The sequence below is a fragment of the Plectrocnemia conspersa genome, unplaced genomic scaffold (assembly GCF_051122295.1).
Source record: "Plectrocnemia conspersa isolate PC_06_02 unplaced genomic scaffold, ASM5112229v1 ptg000004l, whole genome shotgun sequence".
Lineage (NCBI taxonomy): Eukaryota > Metazoa > Arthropoda > Insecta > Trichoptera > Polycentropodidae > Plectrocnemia > Plectrocnemia conspersa.
The window spans coordinates 18,313,337-18,336,355 of NW_028277168.1; the positions used below are offsets into that span (position 1 = coordinate 18,313,337).

Genomic DNA, 23,019 nt, shown 5'->3' on the forward strand with positions numbered 1-23,019 from the left:
AAGAAGTCGCAAGGCGGCAACCTCACATTTCATGTATTGCTCTTTTATACAGCAACCCTTTTTTATTTCCTTTGATTTATGGCTGACATTAGAAAGGTACTTGTAGTCGACTAACCCTTCCATAATATTATACATACAGCATGCTATTAGTCCTATTCTTTTGGTGCTAATAGAGATCTATGCCACACATTTAAATATTCGAATACCGAATATATTCGCCCGTTTTTAACCTATTCATTATTCAATATTATTCGTAATGTTTTTATTTATATTTCTGGAACGATATTTTGAAATATGAAATTTCTAAAAACAGTAAAAACTGACCACGTTGAAAAAACATGTGTATTACAGCAACGCATATACTCAATTTTTATCCAGATGTACCACTCCATTATCACAGCCCAATTGTGACTTTTTTGTTTTGCAAAATGTATCTTCTTATTTCTGTTATTTATAACAGCAATGACCATAAGAAAAAACACTGCAAAACGTATCTTAAAACTTGTTTCAGGTTGTGTTACAACTATTTCTCTCCTATAGAGAATACACTGTATGCGTGATCTTTGCCGAAATCCTTCCACCGCATCTCCACTTTCCAACCTCGTTCTCCAAATAGATTAGGGATCACGGATACCATCTGGAATGGTTTATACGACCGCGGTTGTGGCTCGCGACATCCCAGGTAGGAGGTCAAACTCGCATCAGGAGAGTGCGCGGACCGATGTGAAAGCTCAATTAGGGATAGCATTTCCCATGGGTCGAAACTTCCGATCCAGCTGTCTTATAGCAGAGTTCCTGCCTATCATCTTTCAAAAAAATATGAATATAAAACATGAATCCATTTAGTTCTACTTTACCTAAAAAAAATATTCCAGTCTAAATTCTGATAAATAGGGCTCAATACAATTTAAAGCATACCCAAAAAAATAATAAAGATTAACTTAATTGCATTTTCTTAAATGTTTTAGAGTGCAAAATAAAGTATTATAGAAGTTCACACTTTTATCTGCTTAAAGATGTTTAGTTATAGGGCAAATTTAACGTACAATTAATAAATGACACAACACAGTGTTCATAATTAATCCTAGTAGAGTATTATAACGTTCAATTGAAAACAATTAAAGACGTTGCACAAACACCAAATAATAGTGTTTTGGATTTTTTGTATGAATCAAAGATAACTTCGATGATATTTGTGTTAAAACATGTTTTTTAAAGATGATATAATATTTATCAGATGTGAATTTTTCATAGTCTATGTATGGTGTGATGAAAATTACATTATTAGGTAATTTTAATTGCTAATTTATTTATACAAATAAGATAATTTATATGTTTGCATATACTTCATTCAGTAATTGGATTATTTTCGCTACAGATTCATGAAGAATGTACTATTTAAAAGTATGTTTTTGCTAGTTACTTCCTCGCTCCTCTCTGGGGAGCATTGCCAAAAAATCAAATACAATCTTGTTTTCTTAGTCATTGTGACACATGAATGTTTATATTTTTTCGTTGCTGCAAAAATATATCATGTCAATTGCGTAATCGATTTTTTTATTGTGTGTGTATGCTTGTTATATGTGTTGTCAGAGAATATTTATGAATATTAACTTTTAATTAGCGTGAACTTATTAGGGAATCAATCTAGTATAACAAAGTTACATATTTACTATTAGAAATACTTTTTGATAAATATGACCTTTATGACTATACAGGATACCCCAATGCGTCATAATGGCCATTATACAAACAATAATCGAATTAATTGTGGTGCGTTTATTTATTCTGAACAATAATAAAATGATTGTGTTGAATAAAATGTTACACAAATTAGAAATAAACATTAATCAAGTGTTGATATTCAATCATTTTAGAATAAAGTAATATTCATTTATCGTGTTTGTTTTGTATAAGCATTTTCGAGTATAATTTATATCTTTAACGTGATGTTTGTTTAGCAAACAAGATAATTATGCGTCGAAATAGATTCTCAAACAGAAGATAATTAGCGTATCCACACATTTGGAAGCCCTGAAAAATAGGAAGAAAAATCATATTGAATAGTTTTTGCAAATATAATTGAATATAAAAGTATATAATCTGGCGATTAATGTATTTAACGTGATAAATCTAATTTCGGAAACGATTACAAGACATCGGAATTTTTGAGGGGATTGTTTTGCAAACTCCGACCGAACTTCATATAACTTTTTTGTAATTAGGAATACGGGTCGAACGCGATTAAGAGATAATCGAGTGTTAACATGCCACATTTTCCAAGTACGGTAGTAAATAATTAAACATTTTGCTTTAGTTGACAGGAAATCGAGTATATATCTGGGAAGTGAATTGGTTTTTAGTGGCAGCGAATTTCGATTCGTAACCATGAACATTAAAATTAAAAGATAAGTAATTAATAAACCCTAAACCACGAATGGTTATTTAAGTTAAATTAGGAAAATTGTATTATTCTTTAATATTTTAAGAGGCATGGTAAATTGTTTTTTCTTGTATTGGCCATCCAATTTCTGCTGTCAAGACATGTGACAATCAAAGTTGTCGCTCGTTTATTTTGGTAAATAAATAACTTTGCTGAAAACCTTTGAAATATTAAAAATTTACTGAAATATCTATGGATTTTTCATTTCATGGCCATGGAAAAATGTTAAAATAACAAAATGCCGTAGTATTTAATTTTCTACTTAAATATAATATTTACTGTACGTTACGTGCAAATGGATTCTAAACTTGCAATTTATTTTATTTATTAACATAAACGACGTTTTAAGTTATTGAGTACATTTTTTACCTTTTGTAGACTTATGTATATATTTCTATATGAATTGCTATATGCTGTGACTCATTTTGCTTCGCCATAATTGAACATTAAATGAAAATAGGAAATTGAAATCTCTCGGTAAGAATTTTCTTTACTTTACGATAAGGAAATTTAAATTATCTTTTTAACTACTTTAATTAAATTTTACTTAAAGATTAAAAGAGCTCTACTGAAGTGTGTCAATATAAAATACATTCAAGCATAAACTTGCAATGAAAAATGAGCAATAATCAAAACCAATTAGCGTTTTATGGACTGAAATTACATAATTTTTATTACAGATAATAAATCTGTGTATATTTGCTGTAAATATATTTTTTTTTCAAACATACATAGAACCATCATAAACACGTTTTGTGGTGAGAATAATAAATATAACTGAAATAATAATATAAACGCAAATGGCGCAGCGCATTTTTTTATATTTACATACAAAAAAGCTTTTCAAGTGATGATAGTTTATTTATCAAGCCAAGAATACTTCGCATTTGCCAATTTAAAAAATCTCTAGTGTCAACTTTATTAATTATACAGTTTATCAGCATGTTGCAATTCATAAGCTCATCAAGTCGGTTAAAATCAGCGTTGATTAATATCTCTCATAAAATAATAATAATAATTAATTACATGCGATAACATTTATCTTAATAGCCATATTTTATCAGATTTGTCTTTATAAATTGAACGTTTTATATTTATTATTTTTTACTTTTATATTCATATAATGTATGAATCATTTCCACACTAACCAGATTATCGTTACTGTTGCGTTAAATCTTATTTTTTATAAAGTATTAACTATTTTAGGGCTTCATTAAATTAAAGATATTATAGCAAACAATTTTCCAGTTTGACCGCCATAAGACACTTTTCAGTATTTATAGGTCACTTTCTACGCCCTTTGCCCTAATTTATGATGTAATTCGAGAAATTTAGTTGTAAGGAACACCCTAATAATATTTTAGTACTATAAATAGATATTTTATAAAGTTGTGGGAGATAATATTCATAACAATAAGTGGTTTACTTTTCTTCCACGAAATGAAATTCCCTTCTTTTTTCTGTTACTATCGCATGCCATATTTTCATCTACGTACTTTTTTCCTGTCGATGACTACACCTATGTATTAGGTTGTTTCATATTGAAAGGGCGATTTTTGTTCAATGTGCTTGGAACAAGTCGTTCGTAGTAGTAAATAAATAAATTTTATATTTATTTCTTGAGGGGTGTTGTGTTTTTTTTATTAAAAAATTATTTCTGTAAATCGATATATTTCATATTTTAATTAATAAAATTGTAGTTAAAATTAGCGTTTTATAACATATTTATTTATATTTAATCTTCCATTGTAACCTGATGAGCGTAAGCCCAATGCGTTTCAACGGGGTAAATCTTGTACCTACTAGACAAGTCAATCAGACTTAGTGGATATCTACAAGTATTAATTATCAGTCTAAGAATCGGTGACGTATTTATTAATAATTATAAATTATTATATGTATTATAATTTATAATCCATTTTTATAAATACAAATTCGAGACTACTGTCGTGACTCGAACCCCAAACTTTCGGGTACCAGTCTAGATCTTACGAACTACGCCATTCCGACTATGAAACTATTCAATAATTATTACCATATTATAGCAGCTTAGCTAATTTACACTTAAGGGTATTGATTCGTAGAATTTTAAAAGCTTCTCAAATGTATGTGGACTATATCAAAATAATTTTCGGATATACTTTTTGTAGTGAAACTATTTTCTTGCTCCCTGTAGCTACGTTAACGTCTTCGTTTGAGTAAGGCTTTCATCAATTTCTCTTAATAAAGTGCGCATTTCATGAAACAGCGTTCAAGAATTATTTCAGTCCTTACTACGCAGTGTTACAAACCGCAATGCAGTGGTGTAAATACAATATATTTACAGATTACCCTCGTTCACATAATAAACTATTTTTTAACGTATCACTTAATGCATTATTATATAAATATTAACATTGAAGTTAATTCTATAATACAATTTAATAATAATATCTTAAGTTATTATGAGACTATCAAAACGTATTGATTCTGTATTAGTATTTCTAAGATTACACTTTTTAGCTTGTCTACTCTTTTTAATGAGACAAAAAATTTTATCTTGATACAAAGTGATTAATTGTTTGAACCATTTAATTTATTATATATGAAATTATATATTTTAAAATGGTGTAGATTGTAAAATTGTAAATGTTTAAAAAATCACTTGCGTTGACTAGTCTTAATTATCCCTTAACAAAAATAAAAATGATCGGCTTTATCCATTTTCCTATGAAGCAACAGTATTTTTTATAAGAATTTGCTTTAATTATCTATTGATGTTATAAGCTTAAAAATGAATAAAACATGTTTTTATTTTTTTCTCCGTAGAAATGGTTTACAAGATGTTGGTTTTAACTTATAAAATCGATCAAGTTTAACATACTATTTTTATTTCATGAATAAGAAAAGTAGTTTTTTTTTCCGCCGTTGAATAAAATATCTAAATTCATGTAGCGACCTTATTTACTGTTTTTTTTTAATTCAGGGGTGTGTTCACCTTACATCTAACAAAATTATTGTGCGAGAGCAAAACTAGTTAGAGTGTTTCTTTGTTTATTTACAGTAGCACTTTAGAAATATGTTTATTATAAAACACGTACATATATAAATTAAGTTAACAAAATAAATACCCGTTTAGAATGAAAAAATACTACGTCTTTTTTTCTAACATAGTTTGTCGAAATATATATTGAAGGTTACTCAAAGCTAAACGGCGAATCAATATAGCACTGAAACATCGTAAGCTGGACTATACATATATTTCACTGTTAGCATTCAAACTTCGAATTTTAGATACGATGAAAGCCTCAACTGAGGCAATCCATATGATATCTGATCTGTCCACTATATCTACTTTCCAGTTATTGTATAAGTAATATTTAAAAAAAGTTTTCCTTAAAATAATATTAATCTTTCAACATTTTGTTCAGAAAAAGTGGCAGTTTATGAGTTAAAAATACGCTGCGTATGCGCATTTTTTGAATACGTCTTGCAGTGAAAATTGCCGAATACTATGACCGGGGGTGGGTTCCTCGACGCCCCCTGCAGCAATTACCGGCATATGTGTGCTACAAGTCGCATACTCGATTTTATACGAGACTTGTGCGGAACTTAAACAATCCACCTTCCGTTCTCATATAATTTAAGCTGTTCAAAACATTGCCCATTCATATATTTTGACATATTTATTTTCGGATATTCTGGATAATTTCACACAATTTTAAGAAATGTTCATTAAAAGTTTTTCTAGATCGAATATTAATATTCTACCTATAATTTGTCACATCTTAGATGTTTTAATATGTTTTAGTGTTCCACTTTGTTTTGCTATTATTACTTTACATAAACATCTACACGTTTACTTTATTTTTGATACATTTCCAATTAATTGTTTTTTGTTTCAAAAATGTTGCATATATTTTCCATATGTTCAAAGCATTTGATCAAATTCTATAAATTGCATTTTTATTTAATTATTTTTGCTCTATAGTATTTTGTCATCATAGCTTGCACGTTTTGATCGTTTGTTGAGTATAATATTTAACATTTGGTAGACCTCTTTAAAAATGTTGTGCTACCTAAAAACATATAGTCGAATATTTATATGCTTCCATTACATTTGCGAATGTCTCGGTGACAGACTTGAAATTTGATAGCGTACCGTTGTTCTATGTTTTGCTCTACTACAAACGTAACGAATTTTTAAAACACAAACAGAGATAGCGCAGCACTGATCGATCAATATGTAGATTTTTTTATACTTTCGTAACACATAAAAATTGCCATCACTTCTTTGTTCTTTAGGTATGTTAATACATAGTTTTCATATACACATACCAATAAAGAAACATTTACTTTTATAAAAAATATAAAGAAGTGCAACTAAAATCAAACAATTTATTAATGCGAAACGTGATACTGTTTCATGTCAACTAAAAACATTGGAGAAAAACATTCGAATTCCAATCGTTTTATATATTATTTTATCAGAAAAACTAGTATTAAAGAGCCTGCTTCGCCCTTATAGAGCGTGACAAAAGGCATTAGAAATGATATCGCCTTTTCCTGTTAAAACTGATACACCTTACTAGACAGACAAAAATCCATCATTGGCATTCTGTGGAATATGTCGTTGAGTACTTTCTCACACGACAGTTTGGTTATAGATCTAAATCTGGCAATTTTGTTCCAGATTCTATGTTCACTCATTTCCATCGCGTCCTTTCATTTTTACACTTAATTGAAGCAAACAACCTTTGATATTTTCAAACAATGGAAAAAAACGAGCTTCGTGTAGTGACATTCATTTGAAAGGCAAGATACCGAAATACATCAAAGCTGCATGAGCGTTTAAAACTGTTTTTAATCAGGTGAATGACTTTAAACATGGTACATCCACAAGTAATGAATCACGTTCGGGACGTCCACTTGAGGTGACTACGCCAGAAATGATCGACGAAATCCACTATATGGGCTTCAATGATCGACGAGTCAAAGTGCGCGAACTTGTTGAGGTCACAGGCTCAGTAGTTTCAATTTTAAACGAAAATTTGAGTATGAAAAATATATCGGCAAGATGGATGCCGCGTCTGCTCACAATGCAGAATAAACGCAATCGTGTGGTCGATTTAATGGCAGATTTGCCGCTTTTCCGTCGGAATTCTAATAAGTTTCTGCGTTGATACATAACCGTTGATAAACATACATGATCATTATGCGTATTAAATCGCTACTCAGTCTTATATATTTGTTCCAATCAATTTAATTTTGATATAACACATCTTAATCGTTATATAAAGCGATATTTAGATCAAAAACTAACATTTTAGTAATGAAACATACGTTTCAGCTAGTTGCGCGGCGCAGTGCGCAACAGCAACGTGTGGCGTGGACCTGACAGAGTTGTCGTTTATCTCGATTAATTCAATTGTTAATTATTTTAAAAGTCCTGATTCAATTGTTAATTACTGATATTTGAGGTTCGTGAAAGAACAAAAAGCGTAGGTTTTCGTAGGTCTCCCTTTGTGACCTGGTACCGGGTCGCTATCCGTGGATTAAAATGTTGGACTAGTACATAGGTAAATCAGTACACGTACTCCTAGGATGTACCTCATATGTAAATTTAAATTACAAATTTTGAACCTAAATGATACCCACGTTGAGGCAAAGTTTTGTGATACAATATTGTCTTTCGATGAGTGAAAATGAAATCGAGGGGGGAAAATGATGAAATTGAGGTTAAGAAAACGCACGCGATTCCGGTCGGTGGAAAGCTGTAAACTGAAGCGGCGCCAGTGGGGGTCAGCTGACCGGGCGCTCTGGGGCGCTTGCCAAAAATACCCCCAGCAGCCCGACAGTTCGGTGTCAGGCCGCGTAACGGCACAGACGTCTCCGCCCGAAAGCTTTTCCCATAGACTAGCGTTCGCGACACTCTCCCGCCGAGGATTGATTCGAATCGGTGCGGTTACTTCTTCCGGCCGTCGCTAGGGGCGCCGTCGCCCATTTCCGCCGAAAAAACACCTACGGCTACGTGCTGAAAGCCTCGTCGCGTATTTACACGCATGTTGTGCATACACTCGCCGTTTTCAAACGAACCGCGTCAGTGTTGTTCGTGCGTCACCCGACGTTCGTCAGTGTTGCCATTGAAAAAAATTAAGCACGTGACATCGTGAAAAATTCGACCTCAATTTTGCTCCTATTTCGTTTTTACAAAAGATTAATGACGCTCATTGTCCTACAAACTCGCGCGGTGATTGATTCGACGCGTTTGGCGAGTGAATAAAAACGAGTATATTGTTTTTCACTTTTCGACAGAGCCGAATTTGACAATAAATAAATTAACCGTGCTATTTTTTTATTGATTCGCGCGAGATGCGGTGTTATGTCGCAGATGCGACGAATACAACAGTAGTTCTTCTCAACTTGCTTCATTTAAAGTTTTGCGTATTGTGTGACGAACAAATAAGCTATCTGCATATTTCAATAAAAACCAGGTCATAACCTAGTTAAAATACATAAAATTTATTGTTTCCCTCAATGTTTATATTTAAAGTTACACAACTATGTTTTACTGTATAAATCAGTTTTTCTCAAACTTTAAAACCACTTTATTTTTCAAGCTGTTCTATTTTTACTACATTTATGTTTTTGTTAAAAATATGTTTTTTGTGTATTAAATGTTCTTCAAAATAATTCATAATAATAAAAGGAAGAAATTTTTATTTTTTTTTAAATTATATCTGCAGTTAAGATTAAAACAAAAATAAAAAAAACAATATAATTACAATTTAATTTAATTTGATTTTAATACAAAAATAAATTATTAGGTAAAACTATTACTCATATGGAAGATTGAGATAAAATTTATAGTAGTTTACAAACATTTTAATCACTGTATATTTTCGCAAAGATTCAAAAGATAAAATTCAAAGTTACAAAATGCTTGTTATGAAGACTTCATAGTGCTTTTATAAATCTCATGATAATTAGCATAAACAGTAGCCGGTAGGGAGCAAGGTTTGGATAATACGGTGGATGCCATTAAATCTTCCTGCCACGTTCCTTGATTTTATCAAGAGTAAATTTTACCACATGGGGATGCGCATTGTCGTGTTACAAACCATTCAACTTCTGTTGACAAATGCAGGCCTATTTTTTTACTTCCAGCTGACCACAATATAAGCTCGCTGTTATGTTTGGCCAGATTCAGGAATTTCGTAATGCATAATCCATTTGCAATCTCATCATACACACAACATAACATTTTTATAGCACCCATTTCTTATCTCAGTGATCAAGAAAGGCGACTCAGCTTCAAGATCCAGAAGCTTTTGAGCGCTGATTTGTTTTCTTTGGTCAATTCGTATAGAGCCCATGCACCTTATCTCCGTTGCACTGTTGAATCAGACTGTATTAGTGTCTCGGTCAGCTTATGTTTTGATTGGGATATGCTTCCAATTCTGTTTTTTTAGTCTTGATGTGCAATACAAATATAACAAAATACGTATTTATGTATCAACGGCCAAAGAACAACTGAAAAACGACATTTATTTTGGGATAACCTAATATTATAGTTATTAATTAAAGCATAAATGAACGCGAAAAATAGTAAAACATTTATTAAGACGTTCGAGGAAGTCGGGACGAAATGTTTGCAAATCGTAATTCCTTGAGTTGGTCATAAAACTTGTACTGTCAAACAATATTTTCGGAGTTGTAATCAAAAATCCCCATATCTTTTCTCACTACCTGCTCTGAGTGCAACTTAGCGGATTTAAACCACTTTTGTTTTAAAAATTACAACCATTTAAAAATATTCATATTAATTTTTTTTTAATAATAAACAAAAGCATTGGAATTAAGAATAACTTTTTGACGTCTTTTGGAATGCGTGAATGTCTGACAAAGTAAAAAGCGCTTTATATACTTTCTCAGTAAAGCATCAAAGACCAGTATTATAATATATATTGCCAAACTATGCCCTTTTAATGAAGCATGAGTGAATAAATATGTCTTCCGGGCGGCTTTTATAAACGAAATCATTGTGGCTGCTGATTAATTTGTATGGTTCAAAAGTCATTGTTCACGTCTAGTTTTTGAGTGTTATATTATGCCGATTCTCTCAAGGGCTTGTTTGTATAGCGCCTTTGCTTCATTGATGCTTTTTACTGAGCAATTATATATGATTCCCTTCTTATTTTTGCATTTTTAACAATTTATATATGTACGAGAATATTGAGAGAATAGAAGTAAAATGAAACAATTTTTGCTTAAGATTTTAATTTTTTGGTATTTTATTCTGTATATACTAAGTACTGGTTATTGTAACTTAAATAAAAAAGTTATGCGGCTACGAAAGTTCGGGTTTAAATACTTTATATTAATAGAGTTAAAAATGTAAGAGCCATTTACGTTAAATATTAGCACGGAACTGAGCAAACTTATTACGAAAAATATTAATAAGCTAGCCATGAAAATTTATATCTCCAGCGTGCGATATAAAACATTTTATAACAAATTGGGTAAACGTGTATAACATAAAATTCAACCGCATTTTAGTCTATTCTCTCTTTCTTTGAAACTATAATTTAAAATATAGTTACTATCCTACATTCCTGCGCAACTTGTCAAACCTCTTTTTTACACGCCAGATTATTTTTCTCTGTACCAAAGCTCGAGAAAATTTTATAGCACGTGATAAACCACACGCAGCCAAGACAAAACAATAGTTTTGTATCGCAATTTATTAACCGGCCGATTTCGGAGCTTTGCCAAGTTCTGAAATATAATATTCGAGCGCGCGAGCTTTTACTTTTCCCAATTCGCATAGAGTTAAATCCGACATGCAATTTCACTAGAAATATTGTGAGGCAGGGGTCACAAATCGACCGTCTTAATTTTATCTTTAAAGGTCGAAGTAGCGATCGATGTGTGCGATTTTTTTTCTAGAGATAAAATTAGATCTACACGTGCCATCACAAATCTCGAGACTAGAGAATTATTTATACTTATCTTTTTGTAAATTGAGAGAGGTGATGTATCAGTATTATTGATGTGTTTAGAAAAAGCAATAAAAAAACCCTTACAAATGTACATATATGTATATTGATTTACAGTTTCAGATTCATATATTTTACAACAATATATAAACATTAACAATATTTGCAATTTATCAGTTAAATATTAATAAAATCTAGTTGAGTATATTTGGAAATAATGTCACGGTCACGAAAAAATAGTACCGACGAATGACACATATTTTTGTGTTTTTTTTTTCAACCGTTTCATCACCTTTTTCTGTCTCCCAATTGCATTAGGATAATAAAATAGTTTGTGATATTTTTCCACTTTAGTAAAACTTCATTTTTAAAAGTACATGAAGTTATGTAAGCATATGTAATTTAACAATTTATATGCAAATTTATAAACAGTCTATGAACATTGCTGTTTATAAACATTTATATTAAAGATTCACTTTTATATATTTAACAATAAAAAGTATTATTTGTGGTAGGTTATGGGTTAATTTAATAATATGAAAATTGGTTTATGAATACTTAGAAATTTATATTCGCTTCGTTTCTACTCTTTCTGAATATGGATGAAACTCGTTTTATTTTATTTTTAGATACAAACATACAGCTTATCCCACACGATTCTGAAAATTCCATGAATTTTTATTTTACATTTTCATCAAAGCATTTAAAAAACATTGCTTGAGTTTTACTATTTGTTTCATGTTTATGTTGCAGTTTTAGCGTATTTAAAACATATTTAAATTCCAGGAATTATTCCCAAGACTTTTATTCGTATAATAATATTTCTATGGAAAATTATAAACGCTTATCGCATGAAAGGGTCGGAAAATTTTCTAAAGATATACTCTATATGTGTATATTTTACTGAAAAATATAATCGGACAGGTACCAAGATAATTTTTTATTATTCCGAATACGTCGGAGTATTTTTTTCTGATATAAGCACATAGAAAATGGAAACGTACGCAAGTAAAATTGAAATCAGATATCTTATTATGTTCATCGTGTCAAAGAAAAAACTGTATTACAATTTTTAGAGAGCTTTCACGAAAGCTCCATTGTTATTTTTGTTTCACGTTAATAAATATAATTTATAGTATCAATTTGAGAAGCACTACTATTGATTAAAACTATAATTATTATTTTCAGGCAATAAATAATATATTATTATTATTAAGATTCGATGTGAGCAATGAAATGTCATTTTCACGCATCTGCCTTAAAAATGGTTGTGATTACTGTGATTTGTGAACTATATGCGAAGCATCATCTGTTGATATGTTCCAATGAAAAATAAATTACAAAGATCGGATGAAATGATAACATAACTATCGAACATCAAACAATTATTTAATGGACATTTGTTGATTAGTGAATAGTGTAGTAATAATAGCAGAAGAAGATCAAGTTTCTCTCATGAGATGCGTGACCATATTTTGCGGATATTCGGACGTCCGTGTGACTTGTCCAATGATAAACCACACACCAATGGAAATGGAATGCACGAAGATATCCACTATGATGCTCACGAGCTCCGCGAAAGAGGTCTGAATCAATAGAATCTTTAAAATATAAAACACAATATTCTGTGGCATGATACACTGATAATATATTATATAAGCTAACTTTTCAATAACGTAATTTACTCACGCTTGTGCAATATTAATACTGGAAATTAACACGTCCGAATATCAACACTGACATTGTTGATGGACAAAGTTTAAACTTCAACAATTTCGCAACTTATGAAAAGGTTATATGAAAGTCATACCGTACCTGCCAACTCAAACACTTACTAAACTACTAGATTTAAGATATCGCCTATTTCGCGCATTATGATCATGGATGTGATAAATTTATAATGTTTAATTTAAAATTAATAATATAAGAGTTAACTCTAAAATGTAATTAGATTAATAATTATAAATTAAACTTGTGTAAACTATTACACATATACAAATATGTTTTATCGTCTGCTTAAATCTAATTTTATTTTACTTATTAGTATATTATTAAATATAGGATTACGCTATTGTGTAGTTTATTGCAGAATAAATCACATAATAAAACAATCCGTAAAATAAAATGTATAAGAAACACTATATACATACATATTTATGTTACTGTTTTAGTTAGATATAAATATTTTAATACACGTATTATTAAAAATGTTTGAAATGGATTTTGGCTATAAATTGAGGTTGCTCTATTTTTAGTTTCTCGCTAAGATAATAGTATTTCGAAATTTGAACTACTTTTCTACTTTGCTGTAAACATGCTTTATTTTTGAGATTTTGTTGAAATGAGATAGTATGCCTTGGTATATAATATAAGTACATACGTATTATCAAAATTCTCAAGTAATGACGTAGCTTAAAATTAATTCTTAGAATGATTCTATTTTTATCAAAGAAATTTTGGCCCTACTACAAATGTTTTTGGCTTATAAAAGAACGGTGATAGTAATATCATTATATAAATATTACAGTATATTTAATACTTACACATTTCTATAAATTAGTTGTGGGATTACATAGCTTAAAGCTAACTGCTGCATTTATTTTTTTATCTAGATTATATGTAGTAATTTGGAATATTTGCATAACACGTTTGCATTAATTAAACATCATCCTGACATAAAACTTACAACAAAACTTTTATCAAAAGTACTTTAGTTAAGCGTCATTTTTAAAGCCATACGCTTATAAAAGCTTCTTATTGGATTGTTTCAACGATATGTATGTAAATTTGTAATGGAATGCATCACGTTACATACTATGAAATATGAGAGATCGCGTAGCGCCCCTTTTTTCCGCAAAACTCTTCCAACGTTTCGACTTTCGATGTTGAGATCATCGTCATCTTATCCCCTCTAATGCAGATTATCTTACTGCATTGATTTTTCCAGTTCTCACTTTTTCTGTTACATTTTTTATAACGATGTAATTCATCATATATTATTATTTGTTTTAAATCAATAAAGGATAAAGACTATCATACATACAAACAACTTATCAATCAATCTACCCCACGTAACATTGTTTGTCACCGAAATATATTATCCATTATTTTCTGTCACGTTATATTTAGTATCTTTTGCTCGAGCGTTAATTTCGGTTGTTATTGTATAAAGCAGGGACGGCAAACTTTAACGAACCGCGATTTACTGGTTTTTTAAAACAATTTTATTTTAATTGAACAAATTTAGTAACTTACTATTCGAGCTAGAAACGCATGTTTTTTAGTGCAATAATAACAGAGAGAAGCAGCTGTTGAAAGATAGTGGCGCATCTCAATGAATGTACTATCATTTTAGGCAAAAATCCTGGTAAAAATCCATAAACATACTAAAGAAAAAATAAATCAAATTTTAATTTGATTTATTTATTTATATTATTTACGCCATTTTTAAACAGCATATAGAAAAAAATATGGCATATTCCCCTCTCCCCCCACCTTTCGCAAACTACGATAGTGCCTATTAGGTCAAGCTATATAAATCAAAATCGAGTTGCCAAAACACAGTACCGCCCTAATTCTATTGAAACATCCCCCATTTAGTACCGACCTTGCTCTTACCGATTCACCGCTGTGTTTTTAGAGGCAAGTGCCTAATTATCATTGAAGAATAAACGTTTTCATATCGGTAATATTATTCATTTGTGACTCATGGACTGTAATTTAACTTTAAATAAATTTAAAAATATGTACATTCTTCCGCGCAGCACGAAATTTGTAAATATTTAACTTTACACTGCCGTTTCTCGTAATACAATTACCCACGCAAAGTGAAAATTTGGCACATTTATCCATAAGATTATATTTCCTTGAAAGAAAATAGTGATACTTAAATATTTTCACAGTGTGTATAAATGTTATTTATTTTTAAATAAAATGTCAACTGATCGCGCAGATGTTAAGTATATTATAAATTTCCACTTTATTTAACGAAAACTTTTGCGTGAGTAATGAAAATATAATTCCAATTTCATTTTTTATTTTATTTATTGTAATTATTCAAATTCAAAATTCATTTGTTTTGTTTCGAAATTACGCGATAATAAGATGCTTCTTCTGTACAAAAATAATGCTTTTATGCCTTCGAAAAACATTTGTAAATAGATGTTTATCGGCGTTGTCTACTATGAACGAAATTCACAGAAATCGTTCGTTGAACGAAACAAAATGTTGAAAAGGCTCACAATTTATTATCGTATAACGCTTATCACAAAAATAGGTGTGCGTCACAATTTGTTGTGAAGTACATGCTCCATTTTTTTATTTCTTGTTTCAAGACACAAATATTTCATTCGCGGTTAATTTCATTAATATGCAAATCCGCACAAAACAAACGCCGATAAGGATTGTATAAATTTGATAAAATTATGTATTCAAAATGTTTTATCAATTTTTTTGAATTAATTAAATCACAGCTGATCTTAAATTTGTTGATTTAAAAAGCTCTGATCAAAAAGCGTGTAATAATAAATTAAGCATTTTCCTTTTGACACCCTCGCAGCATTGTGCTATGTATATTTTATAAAATTCAAAAAGTTGAACGATTATATAAGTAATTAATGAATAATTAAAATAATTATTATTAACCATTATATATTTTTTAATTAAATGATATTTTACGAGCAATTAATTGATTTTTTGCGCTAATTGAACACAATGGGAACGCTCGTTACCGAGCGTTTCCACTGCGACGGCGCTGACACGATTTTATTGCTTTTGACGTGAATTTTTGACTTCTGAGAAGTGACAATTGTTTTTGCGCCTTCCTATTGAGCGAAATTCGGTTTGAATACACTTTAACCAACAGTCTCATATCAGAAATCCATAGTAATATCGGTAAGAACAGCTATAATATTTTTTAAATATAATATAATTTCGAAGTGCTGACAAACTATGGAGCAATATGCGAGATGTGACGCCAGTCTGTGTTTCTTCTTCCGCTTATTTGCCCTAGGAAATGAGTTGGCTTAGTTTGCATTTTAGAATTGAGTAAATGAAAATTCTAAAACTAATATTAAGCAGCTGCAGTATTATTTATTTAAAGTTAATTAATTTACATGTTATTGATATAATGAACGGTGGACGAGACACCACTGCCGTTGTCTATCCATCAAAGTCCACCAAAATAAAGTGCCGCCGTCACGTTAGTGTTACCAGAGTGCCATCAAGTTTCGGCCATAACAAAATAAATACATATATAAATAAGCCCCCACAAGCTCAAATTGGGTTTGAACAGAAAATGGACGTTTCGTAACTGTAAAATTAAGGTTAAGAAACATTTTAGAGCGGCATATAATTTAATCAGTTAAATTATATTTTCGCTAGTAGAAAACCATGATTAGTTTTTGAAATTTCATTAGGTTAGGTTTGCGTTTGAACAGCAAATGGACGATTCGCAAATGTCAAATTTATTTATATTTTCGCGAGTAGAAATATATATCTACTGGTGAAAATGTATTTGGACACAAGCAAAAAAATATTAAAAATACATTCAATGTAACATTTATACATCGCACGAAAAAAAGTTGAAATTATACCATTTTAGTAGCACCTACCAGATAAATTATATTTTCACTGGTAATATGTTTGTCAGTGAAAATATATTCCATTATGATTTCACTGAAATGACATATTTTCGGGATAGATTCGATACTGTTTTTTTAGATTTTCTTTGAGGGATAACCTGAGAATTTTGGGTTTGGAATCAGGGTCGTCATTTCAGCTTTTTCCAGGGAGGATGGGGACAAAACTATGTTGTTCTTTCCAGAATTTCAGAATCACTCTTAGTGAAAATGAGAAATATATAATATTATAATACCATATAATAGTGTTTCATCTGTGCTAAAGAATTCTAACTATTAGTATCAGGAAATGCAATCATGACTTTGTACACGCACGAAAGCTCGTCGTGGCATAAACGAGCTTTCGATTATTTCGTGCAACGATCTAATAATGACCCGCAGACACCAGTGTCATCCCACGCGGCGACTTTCGCAGGGCGACGCTTTGATTCTGCTCACGAAAATAGAAACCGCAGAAAACAGAATCGGAGACATTATTTCCGCTGGACCGTTTTCGTAAACGAGACCGAAAGCTCGTTCAAAACGCTGGAAATGCTCTCGTCCCGCATATAACGTTAAAATTGTATTTACTCTGCATTCTACGAAGCAGCATGTTTGTCGTAAAGCAATTTAGCTACGCGGATCGTTTATTCATAACGTTATTATATGGATACCTCGATCGTTACAGTGTCTCTGTTGAAAATTGCTAAATTTATCTCAAATGTTATATATACTATATACTATGTATACGTGTATACCGAGAGTGCTTTTGATTGCAGTCAAACGACTCAAAATACAGTAAAGTAGGCAGTTACAGGCTTCAATCAGAGTGAGAGGGGTCGTTAAACGTTTGTATTAAAGTGAGCTATTCCTTTCTTTTTAGACATACAACAACGAACATTATTTCCAATTTATTTAAAGAGTATCTCAATTGATATATTATATATATATATTATATATTAATCTAATAAATTGATTTATATCAAATATTCGGAAAAAGTGAACGTAGAAAAATCAACAGGCCTCACATATATTTTTGCAGGATGTTTAAAATGGCTGTATCAATTCCTAATCTTGGCAAGCGAATTTCATATGCTAATGCTGAGTTCAATAAAAACTTAAATCAGAAAAAAGCGATATATGTACATACATACATGTATGATGAAAAATGGGGCGAATGACCTACGTTATCACTGATGAACTTATTGAAAAAATAAACTTTAGTTAGTTTTAATTAGCGTTGATCAATTCACAATGTTAAGAATTGTTCAAAAATATTATTTGTTTGCATAAAAGACTCATATTACGTAAGAATTTATCAACTCGTTCACAGGCTCACTAAATGTATGTGGTGACTATGTTACAAAATAAATAAATGGGTTTTGTCCCAGTCCCAAAATAATATAGTTTAAAAATATTTTCTGGTTTCTATATCTTTACTTTCTGAATTATCAGAGCATTTATATATCATTTGCATGTTTTCAATTATGAAATAATTTAATATAGAAAAGAAAAATTAAAAAATGAAGAAAATATTATTCATTCCAAAAAAAATATAATTAAAATAGAATATTAGCTATAAAAATTTAAAAAAAAACCATTAAATATGGTATATTAAATATTTATATATTATAGTATGAATTATTATGATTTAATTTTTTTATCTATCATAAACGTTAATTTCACTAATTAAATGGCAAACAATAGTAGTATAATTTAATATATTAATAATTATCTTTCGAGTTGTTTTAAGCAGTTTTAAGATGGTTTATTAATTATTTAAAAAATAAAAAGTAAAAAGTTAAAATAAAATTTGCGTATTCAAAAGAGAAAATAGTATCTCATGGTGTACTACAGGGGTCTAAATTGGGACCATTGCTGTTTATATTATATATTAATGCTAAAATTAATAATATAAAAAAAGTAAAATAAAGAGCGTTCCCACTACGACGGCACCGACACGATTTTATTGCTTTTGGCGTAGATTTTTGACTTCTGAGAAGGGATGAATTTTTTTGCGCTCTCCTATTGGTCAAAATTCGGTTTAGATAAGCTTTATTCGATTCTCACTCAAGTTGTAATATTGTAATAAAAAGTCCTAATTGAGCTGCGACTGCAATGGCACGATTTTATTGCTTTTGACGTGGATTTTAAATATGCAAATACATTGAATCTTAATTAAAGCGAAATATTAAAAAAACGATCACTGACTGGCCAACTTTTGTCCCACTAAAAAAAGCTGAAATAACGTTACTTCTGTGTTGTTTGAAAGTATAGTTCGTATCAAAATTTGTGCTTAAAGGGTATTTAATTTACTTCATACTTTTGTATAAAAATTATTAAAATGTAGTGTTAGTGTCGGAATCGCGGAGTCGTGGTATTTTATGAGGAGTCAGAGTCGTAAAATATCGACCGACTACGACTCATTTTTATAATTTTCTTTAACACGTTTGCGTGCGTTTAAAATAATCAAATCTAATTTAAGAGCTTTCATTAACGCTGACTTAATAAAAGCAATTATTTTTTAAAGATCTAATTCAGTTTTAATTACGGATGGTACAGATTAAATTTAAAATTAGTATTAATAAAAATTTAAGATTAGATTTGGTCAACCTGGCAAAATAAAACCAATGAAAGAAGCTCTTCCTCTTGCGCGAGTATAATTATTAAATGTATTTTAATGTAACGTTTTATTTAATATATTTTTGTATTTACTTTTTTAAAATATATCATTATAATAAGTCAATAAAAGTGAATTAATTGGACGTAGTCTTTTTTGGCTTAATGTTTTTTTGTTGACATTATTTTCATTGCTATCAATTAAATCCTGGCAAAAGATAATCTTGTTTAAATTGTTAAAATCGAAGTCGGAGTCGGATATAAGTTAAAGTCGGAGTCGCTATAATTTTAAACGCCCTGATAAAAACAGCCCTGATAAAAATGTTATTCTTGCTTTTAGTAAGACCTGCAAATCCACAACAAAACCGTACTAAACCTAAACATCAGCAGATTTTGTATATGCTTTTAATAACACAAAATAAGTGTCAGTCATAAAGCCGTTTATAACTTATACAAACGACAAGACTGTATGTTTAAAACTCAATACCAAGCAATGTCGTTGCAGTTTTCCCATGTGTATAAAAGCAGATACACAGGGCCCAAATAATTATGTTCCCACTTAAGCTCAATGCAACATCATTAATAATTTCAAACAAAACTCTGCAATTTAGATTCACTGAATTCTTATGAACTCAAAACTAAGATTGACTGATTTTAAAAAATATTTTGAATAACTTTTATTTAAAAAAAAATCATTGTATTATTTCATGAACAAATCAATATTAGAAACGAGTAAATAAAATAATTAAAATGTTTATTATCAAAACAGTGATATATTATATAATGCTAGAGAGAATTTTTGTAAACTATCATAGATGTTACAAATAAGATTATTGGTCTTCTATGATTTAATAATTGGAATTTATAATATACGTTCAATGAAAAAATACTGTACTGTAGTTCCAACTCGTATTTATTAATGGCGTCATTTAAATGGTAAAAATAGATTTTGCTTTTGAAAATCGAACACAATGCCTTAGTCTTACTACAGTGTATTTTCCAGTATTTAAATTATTTATCATCGATGTAGTAGAAAAGCAATAATTGTAAAGAAAATTGCTAGCAATTAGATGTTTTACTGTTTGTTACACTAGAGAATGGCACTAATATTTATCTACAATTTTAATGGCAAACTTGATCGTTTTTTCCTAATAAAATCTTAAAATACATCGCGTGTCAATCGTATTATATACTTTTTGTTTCGATTGGCAATTGTAAAACTAACTTTTTGCTTATTTTGTGAACACGCAATGTTAATATTTTGATAATCGATCAAATTTCAGATATGCTGTATTATATTTAATTACACATGTGATTATATATATTATACACATACCGATTTAAAGCGCATTTTACGAATCAACTCCATAAATCACGTTGAACAACGCGAATTAATTAGCCAGTGTGATCTAACGACGCTCTTAATGTATATGAAATATTATTTTATCCCAATTGCCTCTGATTTATAAGATTTGAAACCATTCCATGAATAGATAAAGATGCAGATTGACGTTAAATCTGTTTTCGGACGTCCGAAACGAAATTATTCATAGCGTATTCTGAAATTTCACACAGAAGCTTAGTAATAAAACAACATTGTATTTAACTCGAATGCGAAACGTGTTTTGTTCATCACGTACTACGCCTCAAAAAGCAAAGATTATGCATGTAACAAAGTGTTGTTTCTCTGTTGAGCGGCTTAAATATTTCAACACTGAAACTTGTCCAGAAAGGTTCGCGGTGTATAAAAATAATTATCAGTTTCAGCGATTCAGTTAAAATGAAAGCATGCGGATGGAATTGCGTCAATGTGATTTATTTTAAGAACTTAAGCTGTGTCCCTAGATTGAATGCGGTCACATGCACATGAATATCTATGGAGTATAAGTATATTCCACAAATAGTAAAATAATCACTTTTAATTAACAAGAAATCAAAATATACTCCAAATATATGATATATTAATGAATCAACTTACTATGATTTTTTAAGTTATTGACATTATAAATTAGTGATTTTACTGTACACACAGTACATACCTGCACATATTTACATTTTCTATTAACACGGTCGTCATATTGTACACAATACGCCATTAATTTTAATGTATTCCAAACGCTAGTCGCTCTCCTAGTCTCTTTATAAATATTGACGAATATTATTTGTTGTCAAATTTACAACTTGTATATTATTTCTACATTTTAACAGGAATTTATCTACATAAATACAGCAAGGCGTAACAGCGTGTGTACATTACTCAATATCTGGAAATTAGACATTTTTGCAACAAAATCGAACGTAGCTCCTTTGGTAAAAGGCAAATGCATTTATATATGGCTATACAAATTGTAAACGCTCCTAGAACACGCATCGTCGCATTCTCAAACTGACGCAAACACAGATTACGTCATCGTTTTATATGTGTTTTTTATTTGTGTGCAGTGGCGTAGCTATGGGCGGGCCGCCCCGGGCGGCACTTGCTTGGGGGCGGCATATATGCGATGGGATCGTCTAGTGTGGTTCTTAACCCTGAATGCACTAAAACATATATAAATCCACAAATAACAAGAGCTTAATAATAACCAATTTATTATTTTAAGAAATGCTGATTTTATGACCCTGCAAAAATTGTATGGGGGGGGGGGCAATTTTAAGGATTGCCCTGGGCGGCACATTTCTAGCTACGCCACTGTTTGTGTGTATGTAATGTTTTACTTATTATCTTAATACAATCATAGTACCTATATTTTTGATTAATATCTTTTTGAATAACTGAATAAAAGACGCATTTTTAATTTAGAATGGTGAATTATTATTGGTCAAAATATATTCAAACAGAGTTTTGGTCAATAGGAGGGCGCAAAAACAATTATCACTTCTCAGAAGTCAAAAATTCACGTCAAAAGCAATAAAATCGTGGCGGAGCCGTCGCAGTGGGAACGCTCGGTAACGAGCGTTCCCACTGCGACGGCTCCGCCACGATTTTATTGCTTTTGACGTGAATTTTTGACTTCTGAGAAGGGATAATTGTTTTTTGCGCTCTCATATTGGTCAAAATTCGGTTTAGACGAGCTTCATTCGATTCTCACTCAAGTTGTAATATCGTAATAAAAAGTTCTAATATGAACGCTAGATAATTAAGTGATTCCACTGCGACTGCGATTCTAAACAAAGACGTAATTTCTGGGGACAATTGGAAAACTTACGCCCCTTGAATTTGACCAAAAAATGCACGTCATTTAATTAAATACTATTAATTTTAACCCCCTCTCCTCCTGAATTAATCTTAAATTTCGTCCCTGTTCTTGATGATGTTAGCAAGAGCGTGTTTTGAACATAAGTTCTTTATTTGAGATGTGTG

General features: G+C 30.4%; 1 protein-coding gene across 4 annotated transcripts in view; it reads left to right on the forward strand.

The window, feature by feature from the left end:
- The window catches only part of sbm (L-type amino acid transporter sobremesa), a 55,745-nt gene that overhangs the window by 22,455 nt on the left and 10,271 nt on the right, over positions 1-23,019 (forward strand). The window contains exons 1-2 of one of the 4 annotated variants that reach the window (XM_088184112.1): positions 8,279-8,381; positions 12,610-13,005. The exons of 2 other annotated variants lie outside the window; for them this stretch is intronic. In XM_088184112.1, the coding sequence (XP_088040238.1) occupies positions 12,882-13,005 (124 nt within the window). In that variant the 5' untranslated portion in view covers positions 8,279-8,381; positions 12,610-12,881. Of the gene's footprint in view, positions 1-8,278; positions 8,382-12,609; positions 13,006-23,019 lie in introns of those variants that run through there. One more of the 4 variants, XR_015809276.1, reaches the window with a different exon arrangement.